General features: G+C 39.4%; 1 protein-coding gene across 1 annotated transcript in view; it reads right to left on the bottom strand.

The window, feature by feature from the left end:
• LOC121441229 (phosphate-regulating neutral endopeptidase PHEX-like) overlaps nt 1-20,125 on the bottom strand; it is a gene marked incomplete at its 5' end in the record, with an annotated part of 46,285 nt that overhangs the window by 14,038 nt on the left and 12,122 nt on the right. The window contains 2 exons of the mRNA XM_041642387.1: nt 1,813-1,880; nt 8,420-8,474. Of these exons, the coding sequence (XP_041498321.1) occupies nt 1,813-1,880; nt 8,420-8,474 (123 nt within the window). The remainder of the gene's footprint in view (nt 1-1,812; nt 1,881-8,419; nt 8,475-20,125) is intronic.

Here is a 20,125-nt window from a genome sequence, read left to right as displayed (position 1 = left end):
AGCAGGAAAGGGAGGCACAGAATTGAGCGAGTTCTTTCCTTGAAAGGAACAAAGGGCATTTTCAAAATGAGATTCATCAATTTAACACGTGCACCAGTCTCATCCAATCTCGGATTCTTTGTTTTCATCTCCTCTGACCTGAAACATTTTCTGGCAATCAAAATGAGTTTCCTGTATTCAAAAAGCAGAGGGAACTGGAGTAGCACTACCAGTGAAATTCCAAATAATCCATAGGAATAGCCCCAGTGAGTCATCCAAACCATAGGACCACAGAACCTGACTCAGCCCTATAGCAACCTGCTTCCTCTCAGTTGCCAGGAGCGAAGAAACACATAAACCCTCTGCTATGAATCATTTCACAGTCATCGGTGTGGATGGAAGACCCATCTGTCCTGCTTGGATGAGGAATGTTGGTCTAAAAAGAGAACTTGGAACTGGAATAGAAATCTCTAGAACATAACTGGGGGAGGGGAAATCGTTTTTCTTGCTTTGTGGTCTCTTGCTATCTACAGCCTTCCCATCAATGATTTGGGTACAACTCTTCTATTTCCAAGGTTATTGCTAGAATCAAAGGCATGCTTTTAATTTAATTACACAGAAAGCCCCCTACACAAGAGGCTCCAAAGGGAGAACTTGTAAGAAAAGGCTTACATGGAAGGACCCTAAGCAAAAGCATCCACTGGACCAACCCAAAGCTCTTCAGTAAGGTTGCTTGCTACTAACACTACCCCAAATAATGGTGTCACTGTCCTCCATCCACTAACACATCAGCCATCAGTTCCTGGACACATACTCATATGTGCAACACATTGTGCTACGTATTGTTTACAGGATGGAATTGCCATCGTTAGATTCTATTCCATGGGAGAGACCTTAGAAGTAAAGTCTGGGACCAATGAGCTCCATATGCCTTTGTTTCTTAGTTAAGAATCTTCTCCCTTAGCCAGGCAGTAATGGCACAGGCCTTTAATCCCAGAACTCAGGAGGCAGAGATAGATGGATCTCTGTGAGTTTGAGGCCAGCCTAGTCTACAAGGGCAAGTTCCAGGACAGCTAGAACTTTTACACAGAGAAACTCTGTCTCGAAAAACCAAAACCAAAACAAAACAAAACACATGAGAAACAGAGAAGCAATCCCGCAAGTTATCCCGTGACCTACATACACTCACACTCACAAACACACACAAAGAAATAAATGTCAGAAAACCTTAAAAATGATGACTCTCAAAGGAGATATTTTTAGTTGTTTGTTATTATCTTGCCTTTCCCTTTTGCTTAAATACCATCAGGATACAGAGCATATGTGTATGTTATTAATTTTGAATATATGCCAATATGAAGAAAAATAGAAAAGAAGCACTTGAAATTATACAAAGCAATCAGGCAGCCGAGTTCCCAAGGCTAACTTCTTAATTAAGCCGCACATACAATCATCTCAGGGGCAGAGCTCACACCTCCAGGGAAAACAACATAGGCCTGTGAGGAGGAAACAAATGACAAAGGAGAAAAGCTACAGCGAGATTCCTGCAGCCACTGTGGGAGCCCTGGAAATCCCATCCCAAACGCAAAAGTGATTTCATGGAAACTACAAAGTCTTTCTTTTTTTCATTTGACCCTAAACACCAACTGGAATAGTTATTTATTGCAAGCTATCACAGCAAACCATGAGACAAGTTTTCAATCAGCAATCACATTGCTTGAGATAATCTTCAGTTTATGATGATGCCACTATGAAAAGGTAATAATGACAATTAACACACTCCAATCAACATCATTATAAAAGCAGCAGCTTGTAAAATAAACTAGTACTTACCATTATTATCAAATCCATGTGTAAATTCATGTCCAACAATTACTCCTATAGCACCATAACTCAGGGATCTATGTCAAAAATAGACAATTTGGAACAAATTACAGGCATGAATCTGAGAACATAAGTCTTTAAATTTTTAGTGAAAAGCCAAGATAATGAACCGTTTACTAATAACAGTAAGAATAAAAGTATCCAACAATTATACCCATAAAAGCATAAACCAATTTCTCTAAGCATGCCAGTACTTCTAATGAAAACAAAGGAGTATAATTTCTAACATTGTCACTGTGACCTTGTATGGGTCTTGGTGTCCCACTCAGTGAAATGAGGGATTTCTAAAGACATCTGGGGTTCTATATCTGTTGCAGTGATGTCTTGTATTCATGAACACCTAAAACAGGACTTAAAAACAGTCAATATACTATTTTTTTTTTTGGAAAATTTGTGGCAAAGTCACTATAATCGTAGAAGTCAAATTGTTTTCTAAATGTAGTCATAAAAAAGGAATAGAGCAGAGATTAAAAAGGAGCATTCTGTTTGGGAGTTAGTCATGTTCCTCTGTTTCTGTGACAGACAAGCTGACAGTTGGAATAGCTAAGACTGTGAAGCCTTAATCAAATTCGGGGAAAGTGTTATATTATTTCTCTTGACTTCTGAAGAAGCACGTGATAGATCATCTCTAAGGATGGCCACCAAAAACTCCAGCTATCCTTAAATACAAATGCCCCCACTCCTACCTAGATGTGATCTGATCTCTTACCCTTGAATCTGAACTGAGAGAGGCTACTGGAGCTAGACCTTAAGACACCTTGTAGTTTCCTCCTTTCTATAAGTTAGCAATAATGTAAAGAATCTGACTGCCTGGTTGAAGGGAAAGGGGCCTGGAAAAGCGATGGAGAAACTCCAAAACGTAAGGAACTCTGAAGGGAAAGGAAAGACTTTACTGGGCCCCACCTATTAGAAGAGCAGGAGGGAGGGAAGGTATCCTGAATAGTTCAGCCCAGTGGAGCAGCCCCTGTCAAAATCATAGACTTGTGAGGCAGAAGATGGCTGTTTGACAGGGCTTTATTATACAGTATAGGTAACTGGAGCACAGCACAAACACAAGAGCTGAGAAAAATCAATGGCCTTCCAGATGCACGCGTCTAGAATGTTCTCTCTAGCATAATCTCCATGAAGACCAAGCCCTCCCCTTAGTCATTTACCGCTAAATTCTCTGTTCCTAGTACAACAATAAGAAAATTAACTGCGATTTAATTCATGATTAATCAGCCTTTAAATGTCATGGAAAGGACATGTCTTATATGGAACTTACTTAAACCAGTTAACCTATAGGTAAGAATTATAGACAATTTAGACCTTTTAGTCTAAGATTTGTAATTATGCTAAAAATATTTCACAGTTGGTTCGTGACATATAATATCAACATCAACCAGCACACAGACAGGACCAAAGCTGGAAAGAACAGAATTTTTTGAAGCAACATGTTATTACAGGACGTAATGATCCTTAACATGCTAATTGTTTGTCTCAACTATACCCAAGGAAGTGCTGTGAGATTTAATTTTTCCCCTTGGTGGCAATTCTTTCCTTTGTTATTTCTTTCTTGCAAGGTAATTTGCATTTGAAAAAAACGTTTCCTACTGTTTTTCCATCATTGCAAACCTTCATTAAAGAAGTAAGAGTAAAATTATGCATTTCAATCATAGAGCTATCATGGCCTATGTGGGACAAACTTGTAATTTCACATGGTGCTAATTTTTTGCTGTAGTAGCCAGCATTGTGTGACCAGCAACATTTCAATTTCCAAGATTTCTCAGTCCTCCACAGCCCTCAGTCAATGCTGTTGACTGGATAAGTTTAAGGGATGGACAATGGGAACATACAGAAAGTACTCCACAATAAAAATCCCTTAAGAAGGGCTGTTCCAAAAGTTTATTTGTGAGGAAAACAGGGAATTTGGAAAATGATTGAATCATTGTAAGTCTCAATTTTCAGTTACAAAAACACAATCCCTTGAACAAGAGACAAAGAAAAGGTAATTTTGTATGACTAGATAATGTTTTATATTACATTGATGTCTTCTAGTTTTCAATGGAAATTGTTTAATTTAGTATGTCATAAAAAAAAAACCCTCACGTGCCTTTTAGAATACAACTGACTGACTAGGCAGAAATTGGAAGACTTCCGGCCTTAAAAATAAAGCCCTTGGCCAGTACTTGGAAGGGAGAGGCAGATGCATCTCTAAGTTCAAGGCCAGCCTGGTCTACAGAGTTCCAGGAAGGCCAGGACTACACAAAGAAACTGCCAGGAAAAGGGAAAAAACAAACAAATAAAAAAAAGTGTTCTAAAGGGGAAGGTAACAGTGTTACTTTATTATCTATTCAGTTTCTCTCATTGTGAGCCGGCTTTAACACACACATGAGATTTGGTCAAATATATTGCTGTCTGGACTCACCATGAGCTCAGGCTCTTATCAAATATGGGCTACCCTACTCCGGTATCTAAAATCATTAAAAGTTCTGTAAAATCCTGTTCAGTGTCCTGTCACCTACTTTGGAGTCAGAGAGAATAGGATAAAAAGTTAAAGGCTAGCCTGGACAACTTAGTAACATTGTATCTCAAAACCGTTTTTCAGGTATGACATAGGAACACATGCCTCTAATCCTGGCACTGCATTTGAGATACTGATAGGAGTGTGAGACCAGCCTGGGTTATATGTTGAGCCTGTTTCAAAAAGCCCAAACCAACTAACCAAACAGTAAAACCTTCAAAGAGTAGTAAGACATCGGTTTGCATCTTTCGAATGATTAGGAGTTCACTTCTCTAATGGAACCTATTACTTCTTAGGGTAGTTCCAAATGAAAAGTTTCTTCTACACATTTTTCTAGAGTTTCTCAACTGTGCTTTCAACCTATTGGTTCAGTACAGTCATGGGATGAACACCTGCCGACATCCCTAAACACAGAAAAGTATTTGTCACTTAATTTTCTTTCCAAAAGACAAAATAGAATTCCTGTAATCCTGTAATTTAGGGGGAAAGGCAAGAAGATCACAAGTTCAACGTTAGCCTTACTTACATAGAAACTTCCAGACCGGCAACTTTGAGGCCACAAAAATAAAAAAAATAAATAAAAAAAGATTGCAAACCCCAAATTCAAATATTGCCAAGTTCCTTCTTTGACTATTGATTTTATTTTATCTGTATGCGTGTTTTGCCTGCACATGTCTGCATACTATGTACAAGGGGAATTGTGAGCCACTGTGTGGATGCTGAGAATTCAACCCAGATCCTCTGGAAGAGCAATCAGTGCTCTTAACAGCTATGCCATGTTGCAATCCCTCTTCTAAGTTCTTATTTTTAAGTCATGAACCAAAGAATGGCATTTCCCCCAAAACACAGAAAGCAGAGTCATCAAGCCTTGAGGTTAACCATATCCAAATAAGTTTCCTATAGAACTTGGGAAATGAAGATACTAAGAGGGAAGCGAGGGTGACAATTTCTGGGAACACCTTTGGGTCATGTGGCTGAAGGTCATTTCCATTCCTAATTCTTGCCTTTGGAAATGATTTGGCTTATCTCTGACCTCCCAATTAGACCCAACACTCACACGAAGGCAACTATCAGCAGGTTGAGCAAAAGGAAACCTATTCCTTCAGTTCTGGAAGCTATCCATCAACTAAGAGAAAATAGATGGGAAACTCACTGAACTGTAATTTCTATCCTTTCTATATTCCCACAGCAAAGTACACAAATGATGTTTATCAGGTACTCACTGAAGTGGTATATTAATAGAAAGTGGGTGGCTCACTCAGGTATCAGCTATGGCGCCACCCGATGTAGTTCTAGCAGACACTATCAAGAATTCTTAAGTTTCTGATTTGTATGATTCTATAAAAATCCCCTGTCCTTGGACCAAATAAACAAATCACTGAATCAATAACTTGCAAACATAACCAGACTATTTCCAAGTTTTCAGGTAAAGTTATATAACAATTGGAAACTCAGTTAAATTATCTATGGTAAGCAGAATCAAAGAATGCCAGGATTTTTTTTTCAGTCTGAAGTGATCTTAGAGAATTACTTAAGTGTCTAATTTCATGAATTTAGTGTATACATTTCTAATCTTAATCATGGAAAAAATCAGAATCCAAATGCCTGAATACTGCAAAAAGCTATTCAGCTAAGGATTGGGGGTTACAAACCCAATAACTTCCATTTTCACTAACAATAGAGGCTCCCTGCCAGGCGGTGGTGGCATAAGCCTTTAATCCTAGCACTCAGGAGGCAAAGGCAGGTAGATCTCTGTGGGTTCAAGGCCAGCCTGGTCTACAAGAGCTAGTTCCAGGACATGCTCCAAAGCCACAGAGAAACCCTGTCTCAAAAATAAAAAAACAAACAAACAAACAAACAAAAAAAAAACAATAGCACTTCCCTGCAGTAGACTCTATTGCTGCCTGCCTACGTTCCCTCAGCATACAGCATGTCTCAGTGCACTGGCCTCTCTGCTTCTAAGTGCCAACTGAAAAGGAGCTGCCTAAGGAGCTTCTCCAGCCACGTATGGTGGGTACTACCAGGGAATCCCCTGGGCAGCACCTCTAAATCACTGATGTAATGTGGCCTAGAAGACAGATAACCTAGCCCCCTTATCTTGAAGCATGTTCTGTAGTTCCCCAGCAAGACTGATTTCCAGTTGCCCATTATGATCTGTTAACTTTATAGCACGCATGAGTCAAGCAGAATAATGGCTTCCCCACGATGCCCTGATGCTAATTCCTGGAACCTGTGAATATGGTATGTTACATGACAAAGATAAATTAGTGTTGCAGATGAAATTAAGGCTACTAACCAGATGACCTTAAAAGAGAGAGATAACTCTGAATTATCTGAGTGGGCCCAAAGTAACCCCAAGTGTTTTTAAGAAAAGAAGAGACAAATATTTATGTCAAAGGGAATGCTACTTTGACATTTTTAAGATGAGGAGGAAGGCCATGGACAAAGGAATGTGCACCCTGCTCTAAAAGTCAGAAAAGATAAGGAAATACTTTATTCCCCAGAAATTAAAAAAAAAATGCACCTTGCGTTTAACCTAGTGAAATCTAGGTTGGATTATACAAGGATAGGCTTCGTGCTTGTATAGTTTTAGTGCTAGCTCACTTTTCCAGCCATAACAGACTCATAGGACACATGTCATTTTCCTCCCCTCTCTGTGGCACCTGCCCATCTTCTGCTGGGGTTTCCGGGCACCATGTTCCAAAAGAGCTATTTAAACCCTCATGGCAGGGGCAGCTTCTGAGGAAGCCCAATTAAAACACAACCATTATATCTCTCTGATTACTATATGTATGAGACATTTAGCTTATAATCATATAAAAGTCCTCATATATCAAAATGCAAACACAAGTGATTCAACTCCTAAAATCAAGACGAATTTTTTCCATGCATTAAAGGACCACAGAACATAAAAAGGCATATAAGAAAGTAATGGTACTGTTGACAAGGAATATTATGAGAAACTCCACTCTATAGAGAAAGTACCAATTACATACATCTATGGCCTGTTTGCGAACAGCTGTCCCTAAGTCCAAACGTGTCCCTTCTGACCTATATGGTACAGCTATGCTGGCTGTATTTCTAATGACACATTTAATCACCTCACTTCTTTAGAAACTTTAGTATTTTCTGTTCTAAATTCCTCACTAGACATTCAGAGCCCTCCGATATGAAACTAAAATCTTTTTTACATGACTTCTCTTTGTAGACTTGAGCAGCCAAGTCACCCTCTGCCATCCCAGAAAGCACCTTTCTCCCCTTTCTTCAGTTTCTTCATCCAGAAAGGTTTTAGCCCATTTCCTTCTATCCCAGCAATCTTTCAAGTGATGAAATGCAATGAAAAAGAAAATCCTGTGTAGAAAATTGACTTTCCCATCTAGTCAAATACTCTGGGAACAAGGATCAGAAAACAAATACCGAATGAAAACTAATAAGATCTCCAATGCCTTCTTACGGCTGAATAACCATTGACTTGGAATTGACTGTTTAAAAGATTACCGTGAGTTTCAGAGAAAACTTTCAACTTTGGACTTTTAAACAATACTGAGACAGTGACAAACTATGGGAGCTTTTGAAGTTGAACTAAATGCATTTTACATTATGATATGGCTACAAGTCTATGGGGGCCACGGACTGGAATGTGGTGGTTTGAATGAAAACAGATCCCAAAGGGAGTTATACTATTAAGAGGTATGGCATTTTTGGAGTAGATATGGCCTTGTTAGAGGACATGTGTCACTGGTGGGTAGGCTTTGAGGTTTTAGAAGTTCAAGCCAGGCCCAGTGTCTCTCTTCCTGTTGCCTGCTGATCAGGATGTAGAAGTCTCAGCTACATCTCCAGCACGATGCCTGCCCGAATGCCTTTATGCTTACCACCATGACACTAACAGACTGAGCCTCTGAACTGCATGCCAGCCCCAATTAAATGGTTTCCTTTGTAAGAGTTGCCATGTCACTTAGAATTTGAAGACAGTCTATAGTCTGTCATTGGCCAAAGTGACAAGTTCTCCTTTGCTAACTTGTCAAGGACTGGAGACCTTTCTAATTTACTCACCGAGGGTATTCTGTTCCCCAAAAGAAAGGCTTCTGCAGCTCACCAGCTGGAAATCCTGAGAGGATGGCAAGCAAACAAGAAAAATGTTAAGGATGCAGAGAAGATGATTCAATAGCCATACTCTGGTACCAACTACCAAGCTCAGCCAAACTGCATTCCTTATGAATTCATCGGATATCCAAGATATCTACTTAAAAGTGATGTTAATTCACCTTTCAAACTCAGAATCATTTCAAGGACAATTTGCATAGATAAGCTATTAGTAGAGTCCAGCCTACTAGGAAGTGGGCCCCTTCGTATGGCACCCATAGGCTGCAGGATAGCCAGTAGGTTCCCAGATGTCTATAGGTTTCTGCCACACATGACAGACATAAAGAATAGTTACACATTCGATATGGTAGTTTATGTCATTGCCTTGACTGTCTTTGTAGTTGAATCTTGAACTTGTGTTTCCTATGTGGGTTCAAAGGCAATCATGAAGCATGTGTGTGCAAAGAATAGATGCACATGATGTACACCAGCTGTTCCTAGGGGCCCTTTGCACACCCAAGGAGTACAATATTTCAGTTGTTTCACACAGGGGGGAGTCTAGCAAGATGCAGCCTAACCAGCATATTTTCGTGTTACTTGGAACTCAACAGTTCTAGACTTGGATAGCCTCAAGAGGCTGTGCTTTCCCTGTTAACTGGAATTTGCTTAGATCACTAAAAGAAGTTAATATTATTAACTTCTAAGAAACAGAATGATTAGAGTTCTCCATCTCATTGTCTCTTCATACTTTCCCATATTGCCCAAATTTTCAAACTAAAATTGGTAACATAGAAGGAAAGGAAAGCATATCTCATTTCTTTACCTCTTAGTCTCTCCTTATTCATCACTAATGTAAAGGTGAAAAGTGCTGGTAGATAAATAATTAAGAATAAAAGGCCAGCTAGGCGGTGGTGGCGCACTCCTTTAATCCAAGCACTTGGGAGGCAGAGGCAGGCAGATCTCTGTGAGTTCAAGGCCAGCCTGGTCTACAAGAGCTAGTTCCAGGACAGGCTCCAAAACTACAGAGAAACCCTGTCTCAAAAAAACCCCAATAAATAAATAAATAAAATAAAGAATAAAAGACCGAGGATACAGCTCAATAGTAGAACACTGTATAGTATTTGGGGGGCAGCACTAATACCACCAAAAAGAATGGACTAGTAAACTTAGTAGTAGCAGTAACAACAGTAGCATAAAAATAACTGAATTAGTTATGTGTAGTATTTCTAGCTTTCTGATTAAAAACTATGCCAGGTATGTACTGCATAATACAAAGTGTGTCATTTTAGAAATTCCTTACACAAGTTAAAAGTGATCCTATTCACATTCAAGACTTGCTTTGGAGCATACAAAGATAAAAGGTAAAATTCATGCTAATGACATAAAATTTTAGCGTTCCTAAGAACAGCAGTAAATGGCAAATCAAAACACTGTTGATGAGTCAAAAGAGAGGAGGACACTCTCCATTTTAACCCTCGTGGCAGCATTCATGCAGCTTCCCGCACAAGAGGCCACACATCTTCATTTTACACTAAGCCCCAGAAATTAGTTAGTTGGCCTTGGAGATAGAAGAATGCGAGAAACACTCGGCTTTGTCCTTCCAAGTCACTACTAAACTGTGTGCCCTGAGCTGATCCTTGGAGTTGTGCGAAACAGTCATTACAGCTGGGAATTCAAAGGCGAGAGAAAGAGGAGGGAAGAGGGAGAAAAGGGGAAAGAGGGAAAGAGACTTTCTGCAATGTCCTTGTCTGCTTGAGAGCAGCTGCTCTAGGCCCCATGAGACGAAATGTTCTTTTATGAATTAAAATGCTCCTCTGCGCTCTGCTCAACCTTCTACCGCCCCTCCATGCCAGGACACTTCGAGGGGAAATGAAGGCAGGGAAGCAAGTCTTGCATTTAGAGATGAAGTACTCGTTTCCCAAAACTCTTCTATTCTGTGTCTTTTATTAATAATATCAGACTTTGAGATTTCAAGGTACATAAACCTAATTGCAAAACAGAGATGGAGCGAGTTAATGCTTCTCTCTCCCTGCTGCTTTCAAATAAAGGAAAGCATAGCAAATATGTTTGAATTTCAAGGGGCAATGTTACTTTAATCTTTATAATTTTTACATTCCCTTAAACATCTTTGGCATCTTTACATGGATAGCCCATCCTCTTTTTCTGGAGATTTGATTTTAGTAAGCTATTCTGATACATATATATATATATATATATGCAAATATATTATATATAAATGCAAATCATGGTGTTTATATGAAAATTCCACTTCACATAATAAATCACCCCAAAGCAATGATATTTTTCTAATAAGAACAATGATCAGAAACCAATGTGATTTAATTATTCAGTCATTATGGCTTCCCTGCCTGGTAATGTGCCCAGCTGGAAGCAGTTATGTCCACCGCCAACCTTGTCACAGGAAAACATCTGACACCTGCATAAGCCTTCACGGCGGCAGCTTTGGTGTCTTAGGGGTCCCAGTCTCCAGTGCTGAGGCCGTCACATCAGCCTGATCAGCTACATCTTCTCAACTTGTCAGGGCCTTGAAACTCAATAGTGATAAACGGAAGAATCCGATGCCCTTAGGCATGTTTTGCTGAAGTGAATGGATTAACAGTGTAAGCTGCATCTTTTGGAGATGTCAACTAGCAAGAATGATAGATGGAAATCCCAACAAGGTCAATTCAATATCTTATCTTATAAAGTGAATAAGTTGTATTAGCAAAGGTGGAAGTGAGAAAGAAATAAATGAAAAGGGAATACTTTCCCACCACACACTCTCTCATAGGTGTCTGTTCTGTTTTCGCACAAATTCATTCTATTTCAGTGTTTCCCCATTGCAAAACCACTCATCACATGTCCCAGACTTTTAAAGTCCCCTTTTTAAAATCAGTGTATCAATGTGTTTATGGGAAGCATTCCTCACACTGTGTGTGTGTGTGTGTGTGTGTGTGTGTGTGTGTGTGAGAGAGAGAGAGAGAGAGAGAGAGAGAGAGAGAGAGAAATTGAGAGACGGGCGGAGGGTTGGAAAAGATTACTTTGTAAGAAGTATGGTAGGAGGGAAAGTTGTTGCAAGCATTTTTTAAAGGATTAAATCTCTGTGATGTTTTGAGAACTCTAAGAGATAATAAACTAAAGAGAAACATGACATTTGGTGCAGTATATGACATTCCTATGTAGTGTATATAATGGATAGATGTATGAACACATGTATGATTTCAATTCTACTCTAACAGACTGTGTTTTATTAGTGAAAAGACAAGACAATTTTCTTCCAACACAGCAGATAGAGTGGGGCAATTCCGAGACGAAGCTCCGGTTTTGCATTTTTGCTTATGCGCACCTCCATTCCTGCCCAAAGCAGAAGCCACCTGTCCTGAGCTACCTGGGAGATGACAAAGTGCTCATGTCCGTACACTTCGGCATGCTCAACTATTTTCCGTCACTTTGTGCTTTAAAAGCCACATCTGTTGTCAAAACTGTCGACTTCAGGTAACTCTTCTACCACTACATGATAACTCTTGAGGGGAGAAGGGGAGGGGGGAAGAGAACTTGAGGAACACGATGGTCAAGATGGGGGAAGGAAAGAGGCAGAACAAGGAAAGAGATGTCTTGATTGATGGAGCCATTATGGGGCTAGCAAGAAACCTGGCACTAGAGAAATTCCCAGGAACCCACAAGGATGACCCCAGCTAAGACCTTAAGCAATAGTGAAGAGGGGGCCTGAACTGGCCTTGCCCTGTACTCAGATTGATGACTATCTTAAATGTCACCATAGAGCCTTCATCCAGCAACTGATGGAAACAGAGGCAGAGATTCACAGTGGAGCACTGGGTTGAGCTCCCAAAGTCCTGCCAAAAAGAGGGAGGAACGATAATATGAGCAAAGGGTCCAAGACCATGATGGGGATACCCACAGAAACAGCTGACCTGAGCTAAGGGGAGCTCACTGGCTCAGGCCTGACAGTGAAGGAACCAGCAAAGGACCAAACTAGGCCCTCTGAATATGGGTGACAGTTATGTGGCTGGGGCAGACTATGGGGCCACTGGCAGTGGCACCAGGATTTATTCTTGCTGCATGTACTGGTTTTTTGGAACCTATTCTTTTTGGAGTAATACCTTGCTCAGCCTAGATACAGTGGGGAAGGCCTTGGGCCTGCCTCAAAGCAATGTGCTAGGATTTGTTAACTGCACATGGGAAGGAAGCCTTACCCTCTCTGAGGAGTGGATGAAGGGGATGAAGGAAACGGGAGGAGGGGAGGGAATGGGAACTGGGATTGATATGTAAAATGAGAAAAGATAGTTTTTTTTAAAATAAATAAATTCAAAAAAGAGGCAGCTCCCCAAACACCAAATGTCATAGCAAATACCACTTCCTTCCAAGAGAAAGTGGCAATTTTATCATAGTATTTGTATATTTGCCCATTTAACACATAAAAATATGCTATGTTTCTGAGTAGGCCCCCACTTTTCATTTGAAATTTGTGAGTGATAAGGTTTTTTTCATATTTATTTTTAATCATGTGCCGGTGTATGGGTAGGTATGTTCATGTATGTGCCATTGTCCTCAGAACCCAAAGACATTGGATCTGTATGGAGCTGGAGTTTCAGGAAGTTGTGAGCAGTCCAGTGTGCATGCTGGCAACTCAACTGGAGTCTTCTATAAGAGCAAAATGCCCTCTTAATAACTTAGCCGTCTCTCCAGCACCAATTAATAAATTTTTGATTGTTGTATGTCCCATACTCATTTCCCTGTAAGCTCTGTGGCTTTTATTACATAATTTTGTAGACTGCAGTGGTCTTTACAAATTCATGTCATGGTATAGCAGGGAAGTACTCACATGTGGTAGCTGCCCTCAACTGTTATCACATAGAAGAATCAGATCCTGTTTAACTTTACTAAGCGTCACTTTGTAGGTCTCTCTAGTTACTAGTTAGTTTGGAATAGGGCTTCAAATGTCCATCTCTACCACTGTATATAGTAGTCTAGGCACCACACTTGAAGTACCACTGCCCAAGAGTTTGTCCAAGAACACTCTGGAGTTCACTGTTGCATAGTGTATAGTTAAGACCACACCAAAGACTATTATGTAGCAAATGAAGAAGAAAAAGGCCAGTCTTAAAATTCTAGCATGAAAAATTTTCCAGGAGCTGTTGTTGGAATAATGCCAGGTATGGACATGGAGATATAAACAGTATTTAATGGCTAACCTGTTAGTATATACATATACATGCATATTTTTGTGTATGTGTGTGCATATTCAATGTACCTGTCAAATACAGGAAAAAAATGGTTGCAGTAATCATCTTTTGGAAAAAATTTAGATTCTGGGTAAACATTTTGATCAATCAATGGTACCAACTTTTATCATCAAAGTTAGCTGTTTTAGAATTGTGTGTGTTTACCAAAAATTCTTCTAAAATCTATATAAAAACAGTTAACTAAGCTTACATGGTGTTGTTTTGTTCTTCTATAGTTAACACTCACAAATTCCATTTCTATTTCTAGCAAAAAATAAGGCTTGTAGTTATAGAATTTCAATGAGTCCAATTATAACAAAATAAAATATTGGCGCCTCTATGCTGTAATCCCCTCATTATTTATTGTGATCACTTCTCTTTCTCTAATTTGCACCCGGGAAAGCCACAAGGCCCCGCTTCTAGGTTTCTACCTGGGTCAACATCTCATTTTGACTAAAACTTTCTCATTATAACTCTTCTATCAGTGAATACTGACTAACTTCACTGGAGCGCAGCCAAATGCTGACCATCGAATGTAAACTGCCCTGGTTGCTAGCATCATTGCTAAAGAACCAATCACATTTAGTGGGTGATAACCCCAAGTTCAACCATCTGACTTCCATAGTCATCAAATCACAGCCTGACTCTAGCTACAGTTTTTCAGGGGAAATTAAATGTCTCAATGTTTCAGAGCTTTCGGCATCCATCTTATTGTAAAATCACACCAATTAGATTTCTTAAGTACAAAGCATATAAAGAAGAAAATAAAATTAATCAATTATCCCATCACTCAAACATTGAGAAAGTAAATGAATATACTCAGGGCTAACAAATTCACACTATATAGGGATATGTCAAGCAGGAATAATTCTCCCTCATCTCCACCCATTTCTGCCCAACATTGATCTATCTTTCTGCCACTCTCTGCAGGGCTTACTTTAGCTATTTGTTCAAATGTCACCTCACCCCCCTGGTGCTATCTTCTGCAACTCACTGTAACACTCAGCTACTCTCCATCTTAATAGACAACCAATCTCGCCACATGAATTTCAAGTTTCATAATATAATGGGATTTTTAAATTCTTTCTTTTGTTTCTAAGATTATAATATAATTACACCATTTCTTCCTTCCTTGTCCTCCCATCAAACCTTCTCACATGCCCCTCCTTGTTCTCTTTCAAATTCATGGCCTGGTCGAGGGATTTTTCATTTTATTTAGTCTTATTATTTTTTCAATGTAATACCCTCAGAGCTAGAACACCTGGCAATTATCTGTGAAGTGGATGGAATCCCTACTGTATGAACTTTAAAAGGGTGGCTAAGGTTGAAGCATTACCTGTAGTTACGATAATATTTTGTTGGCAGAAATCAAAAGTGCATGGTGCATTAAGTGCTACCAATGAATTCCTTCTTGAAGCTTCCATCCTCAGTGCCAGATCTGGAATGTGTTCCATTATTCAAGTTTGACTTTCATGTTCTTTCTAGATGAGAGCTGTGCTGGCTCTTGCTATGATGGCAGAACTCGTATGGTTTTGAAGCCAACACAGAGTCCATCAAAAAGCAGTGTGAAGGCTGGGAAGATGGCTCAGTGAATAAAATGCTGTCCATACAAGCATGAAGACTTAAGTTGGGAATCCCCAGCACCCACGGAAAAGGCCTGTAATCTCAGTGCAGCAGTCTAGCCAATCGGTGAGAGACACTGTTTTAGAAACTAGGGAGAACAATCAGTGAAGACACTACTCATAATCTAGCCACAACACTCACGAGTGGACACACATGAGAACATAGACACAATGGGCAACTATGAACACACCAAGAAGTCCTGCCTACCTTTAGGTAAGTTCTACCACACTATTTCCCCTGGGTCCTCTATACTTTCCCAGCAAAGAATTGAAATGAAGTATACTGTCCTTTCTAATGTTTATGGAACAAACTGAGGAGGGAAAATTGGACAAAACTAGACAAAAATTCTTGACCTCTGAATCCTGACCCTAATAGCAATTTCTTTCCTCTCTCGTTTTTGCTCTTTCCCTGTAGCTGCAGCATGCATTTATGCCACGTAACCTTGAGACTACAATTCAAGGTAATCATCTCATAGCAAATGCTCTGGAAACACTGCTTTGCAGAGGTTTCTCTTATTCAGAAGTTTCACTTTTTCATATCGACACAAATCCTATTGCTTTTCAAGACATCCTTGAGGAGGACTCCCACATATTTTCCTTTGGTTTCCGTGTTTAGTCACACTGCTCAAAGACGGAAGGCCTCAAACTTCTATTGCCAGTGTTCAAAGCCCAGCACACTAACATTCTCCCTTCTTCCTGTCAAATTTCATGAAAATTTATTAACAAAAAGCAAGGCAATGCAAACGTTTCTAAATCCAGAACCATTTCGTTCAATATCCCTTCTGACTCTGGTGAAGGGATTAGCATTATTAAATTATTTAGTTAGGATTCTTCCAGATGCCTCTATGGCAGAAATGACAGTGGCAGATGCAAAGTTCAGTCCCCCACAAAAAGTAATAGGGACATTTCAAAAGGAGAATCCAAATGGGCTTGAGATTATGTAGGCTGCGGTACAAAGTCAAGAACTGAATAAAAGGTTTGGACTTGCTGTAACTCCTTTCTATAGAGATAAACTTGAGGTTCTTCAATGACTAAGTATATGGGTCTTTGAGTTCTTATAAAAATGTGCTTGCCAGAGGAATCTAAAATAGCTGAAAGACACTTAAGGAAATGTTCAACATCCTTAGTCATCAGAGAAATGCAAATCAAAACAACTCTGGGATTCCATCTTACACCTGTAAGAATGGCCAAGATCAAAAACACTGATGACAACTTATGCTAGAGAGGTTGTGGAGTAAAGGGAACACTTCCGCATTGCTGGTGGGAGTGCAAACTGGTACAGCCCCTTTGGATGTCAGTGTGGTGATTTCTCAGAAAATTTGGAAACAACCTTCCTCAAGACCCAGCAATACCACTTTTGGGTATATACCCAAAGGATGCTCAATCGTGCCACAAGGACATGTGCTCAACTATGTTCATAGCAGCATTGTTTGTCATTGCCGGAACCTGGAAACAACCTAGATGCCCCTCGACTGAAGAATGGATAAGAAAAATGTGGTACATTTACATAATGGAGTACTACAAAGCAGAAAAAAATAACGACAGCTTGAATTTTGCAGGCAAATGGATGGAGCTAGAAAACACCATTTTGAGTGATGTAACCCAGACTCAGAAAGACAATTATCACATGTATTCACTCACAAGTGATTTTTAAACATAAAGCAAAGAAAACTAGCCCACAAATTACAATTCCAGAGAACCAGAAAACAATGAGGACCCTAAGAGAGACATACATAGATCTAATCTACATGAGAAGTAGAAAAAGACAAGATCTCCTGAGTAAATTGGGAGCATGGGGACCTTGGGAAAGGGCTGAAGGGGAGGGTAGAGGATGGGAGGGGAGCAGAGATCTCAATAAATACAAAAAAATGTGGTTGTGGGTAATATTTGTTGTTCAAGGACTGATGATGTCCATACAATATTCTACTGCATTATTACTTTTTCAGTTAATAGAATATTTGGCTTTTGAATGGAGTTGTTCATTATTAATAAAGGCTTTGATTTAGTGCATATTATGACAACTATTTTATTTTCAAAGGCTTAGGCACTAGTCTTATATGACCAAATGAATCCAAATATAAGTCTATACTTGAAAGTTATTGGTGATCTGCCATCCTAGTGAGTAAGGCATTGCTTCTTGTTGAGTTTCACTTGTAGCTACATTCTGCTTATACATTTAGTTGTTTCATTTACCCCGTTCAATAGTTTCTATCTCTATAACTCACTAAGTGAATGTAACTTATTATTCTAAATTCAGAATTGTCAGCGTATTAAACACATTATAAAAACTATCTCAAGCATTGGGTTTGGTCATGATGATGGAACTACTGACCACCAATATTTACCGAGTCTCTGTGATATTCTAAGCCACATAATTAAGTTCTGATAATACAAACATCATACATTATCAAAGTATATATAGTCTAGAGAATAAGAGAATGCTACTGAACAATGGTATCTTGCAAGACCTAAAGAAAAAGGTGAACCTATTCTATGCTTTCTAATGTACAAAGAAAAGAAATACAGGATTCAAAGAAGATGTACAGAGGAGTTTGGAGAGGGGGCATTATTTATATAAACATCTATACTAATGAGTAGAAGATATAGTTGATAAAAATAAAATCAATTGACTTTTGAGGCAGGAAATCTTAGGACACTTGTTTTCAAAATGTGGTTTGCAGACCAGCAACATCAGAATTCTCTGGGCACTTGTTAGAGATGGAAATATTGAACCCCTGTCCCAGACCTGCTCAATCAAGAACACTGGGAATGGGCTTCTGAGTTTCAACCAACCATTTGTATTACTGAGTCCCACCAGTTTCTATCAGAATAACTATTCTTAACTCCAACTACAAATTAGAATACTGACCAATGCTCTTGCCCAAATCTATTGAGGTGTAATATCTATGATGTTGTCCACTTGTAACTTGACCGTGCAAACAGTAAAGAACTGATCATGTTTAAGATAACTGAATCATAGCTCAGCCCTCCTGGTTTATTCCACCTCTGTTATCACATATTTGGGATATGGTATTTTTCCATGAACTTTCTTCAGGCTATGCTTTCCAAGATTAACCTTTATATGACCTAAAAAGATATGATTGTGCTAAAGGAAAAATATACATTTAGTTGTAATTGCCTTGAAAAGTCCAGGATGAATGCTAAAAGAGAATAAGTATTATATCCTGTTCAGTATCAATTCTGGTTATTGGCTAACCTCAATAGCACTCTTCTTGAGTGGTGGCATCAGTTGGGGCATGAAAAATGCTGCAGTTACAAAGCACTTTGGGTTATGCCTTTTTCGATGTTGTTATAAAAGGATTTCATTGTCATTACTGCTGAGATTAATAGCAGCTTTTTACTCAAGTTGGCATCTCGCAATAGTTTGGTGAATGCCAACCTTCCCATTTCCAGAAAGTATCTCGTTCTACCAGCTGTGTCACCTGTCATGGGATTCAGCAAGATGTCTTAGCCATCTGTTGGCATCCTGCAGGTAACCTCCTGCCACCAGATCTAGCGGCCTCGAGCGGACAAACAGAAAGCAGATTCTGAAAACTGCCCTCCATCTCGCAGCTTTCTCTGATGACCATTCTATTCTATGTCTGTCATATCAGCCTTATTCCACATCAAACGCCATCTCTCGCCTTTCCCAGAGTTAGCAACCAACCCCATTTGTCCTGGACTAAAAAGATGCCTGGAATATAGTAGTTTTCAGTATTAAAATTGGAATAGGCCCTGGCAAATGAAAAGAAATTAAAAACACTGCTTTCATCCTCTAAATAAGTCTGACCTATTTTGTATTGGCAGAATTTTAGGGCACAATCGTTCTCAGCATTTGGCATCTTTCAAAGTCATTTGGCGATTAAAATCTTACTAAGATTCAAGGGGCTGGTGCATAATCACCAGAGTTTATTATTTAGTAAAAAGGGTCCAAACAATACCCATTTGTCACAAGTAGTGGTGATGTTGCTGGTCCCCAATAAACACACTTTAAGTAGTTCAACTTTCTGAAACAGAGAAAATACAAATCCCTGCCTCCACCAGTATGAAGCTCTGTCTGGTCCTTTCATATAAATAAGTGCTACCCTAGGTAGGAAACAATGACACTAACATCAGTGATGCTCGGCCTAGTCCTGGGAATATTAGGCAAATATATATTAATGAATGCCTGTGTGTCCCACTAAAGCCCTATCTGTTTATTTGATAATGATTTCATCAATAATGACACGGCTCCAATTCCCCCATATAAGTTATATAAAAACAAAAAACTCACAGTTTCTTTGTTAAGTCTCTTCCAATGTCATCCCTTAAGATGCAAACTCACCAATACATATGTCTGTTGATGGTAAAGGCATAAAATGAAAAAAGAAAACAGGACTGGGAATATAGCTTAGTGTTGATGTTCTTCCTTAGTTGCTTGAGGTCCTAGATTCAAGTTGCAACATTAAAAAACAAACACACCTCTTGGGTGGCAAAGTACTTTTTTTTTCAATTCTGTGACCTTCTTTAGGGTACGTTCCTAGAAGTGCAAGAGTTTCTGTAGTAAGTGATATTTAAGTTGCATCCTACAAAAATAAACGACAACTTTCTTTTTCAAGGGAGGCCACATAAGGCTGGGAACATGAAGATAGATTAGTGAGCCTGACCCTGAGTTCCTGTCTCCCACGGTTGTGTTCCAGGATCTTGGTGCTCACCTTCTAGCTCACAGCCAGAGCGCTCTCAGCCGGTACCCACTCACACCTTCACTCGCGTCAGATAGACCCTAACAATCATCCTATTCTTTCTGTTGCCTACCTGCAGCAAGCCTGCCT

This window comes from Microtus oregoni, unplaced genomic scaffold (assembly GCF_018167655.1).
Source record: "Microtus oregoni isolate MIOR12 unplaced genomic scaffold, Mior012 000074F_002, whole genome shotgun sequence".
Lineage (NCBI taxonomy): Eukaryota > Metazoa > Chordata > Mammalia > Rodentia > Cricetidae > Microtus > Microtus oregoni.
This window is presented reverse-complemented; position numbering and strand designations above follow the sequence as displayed.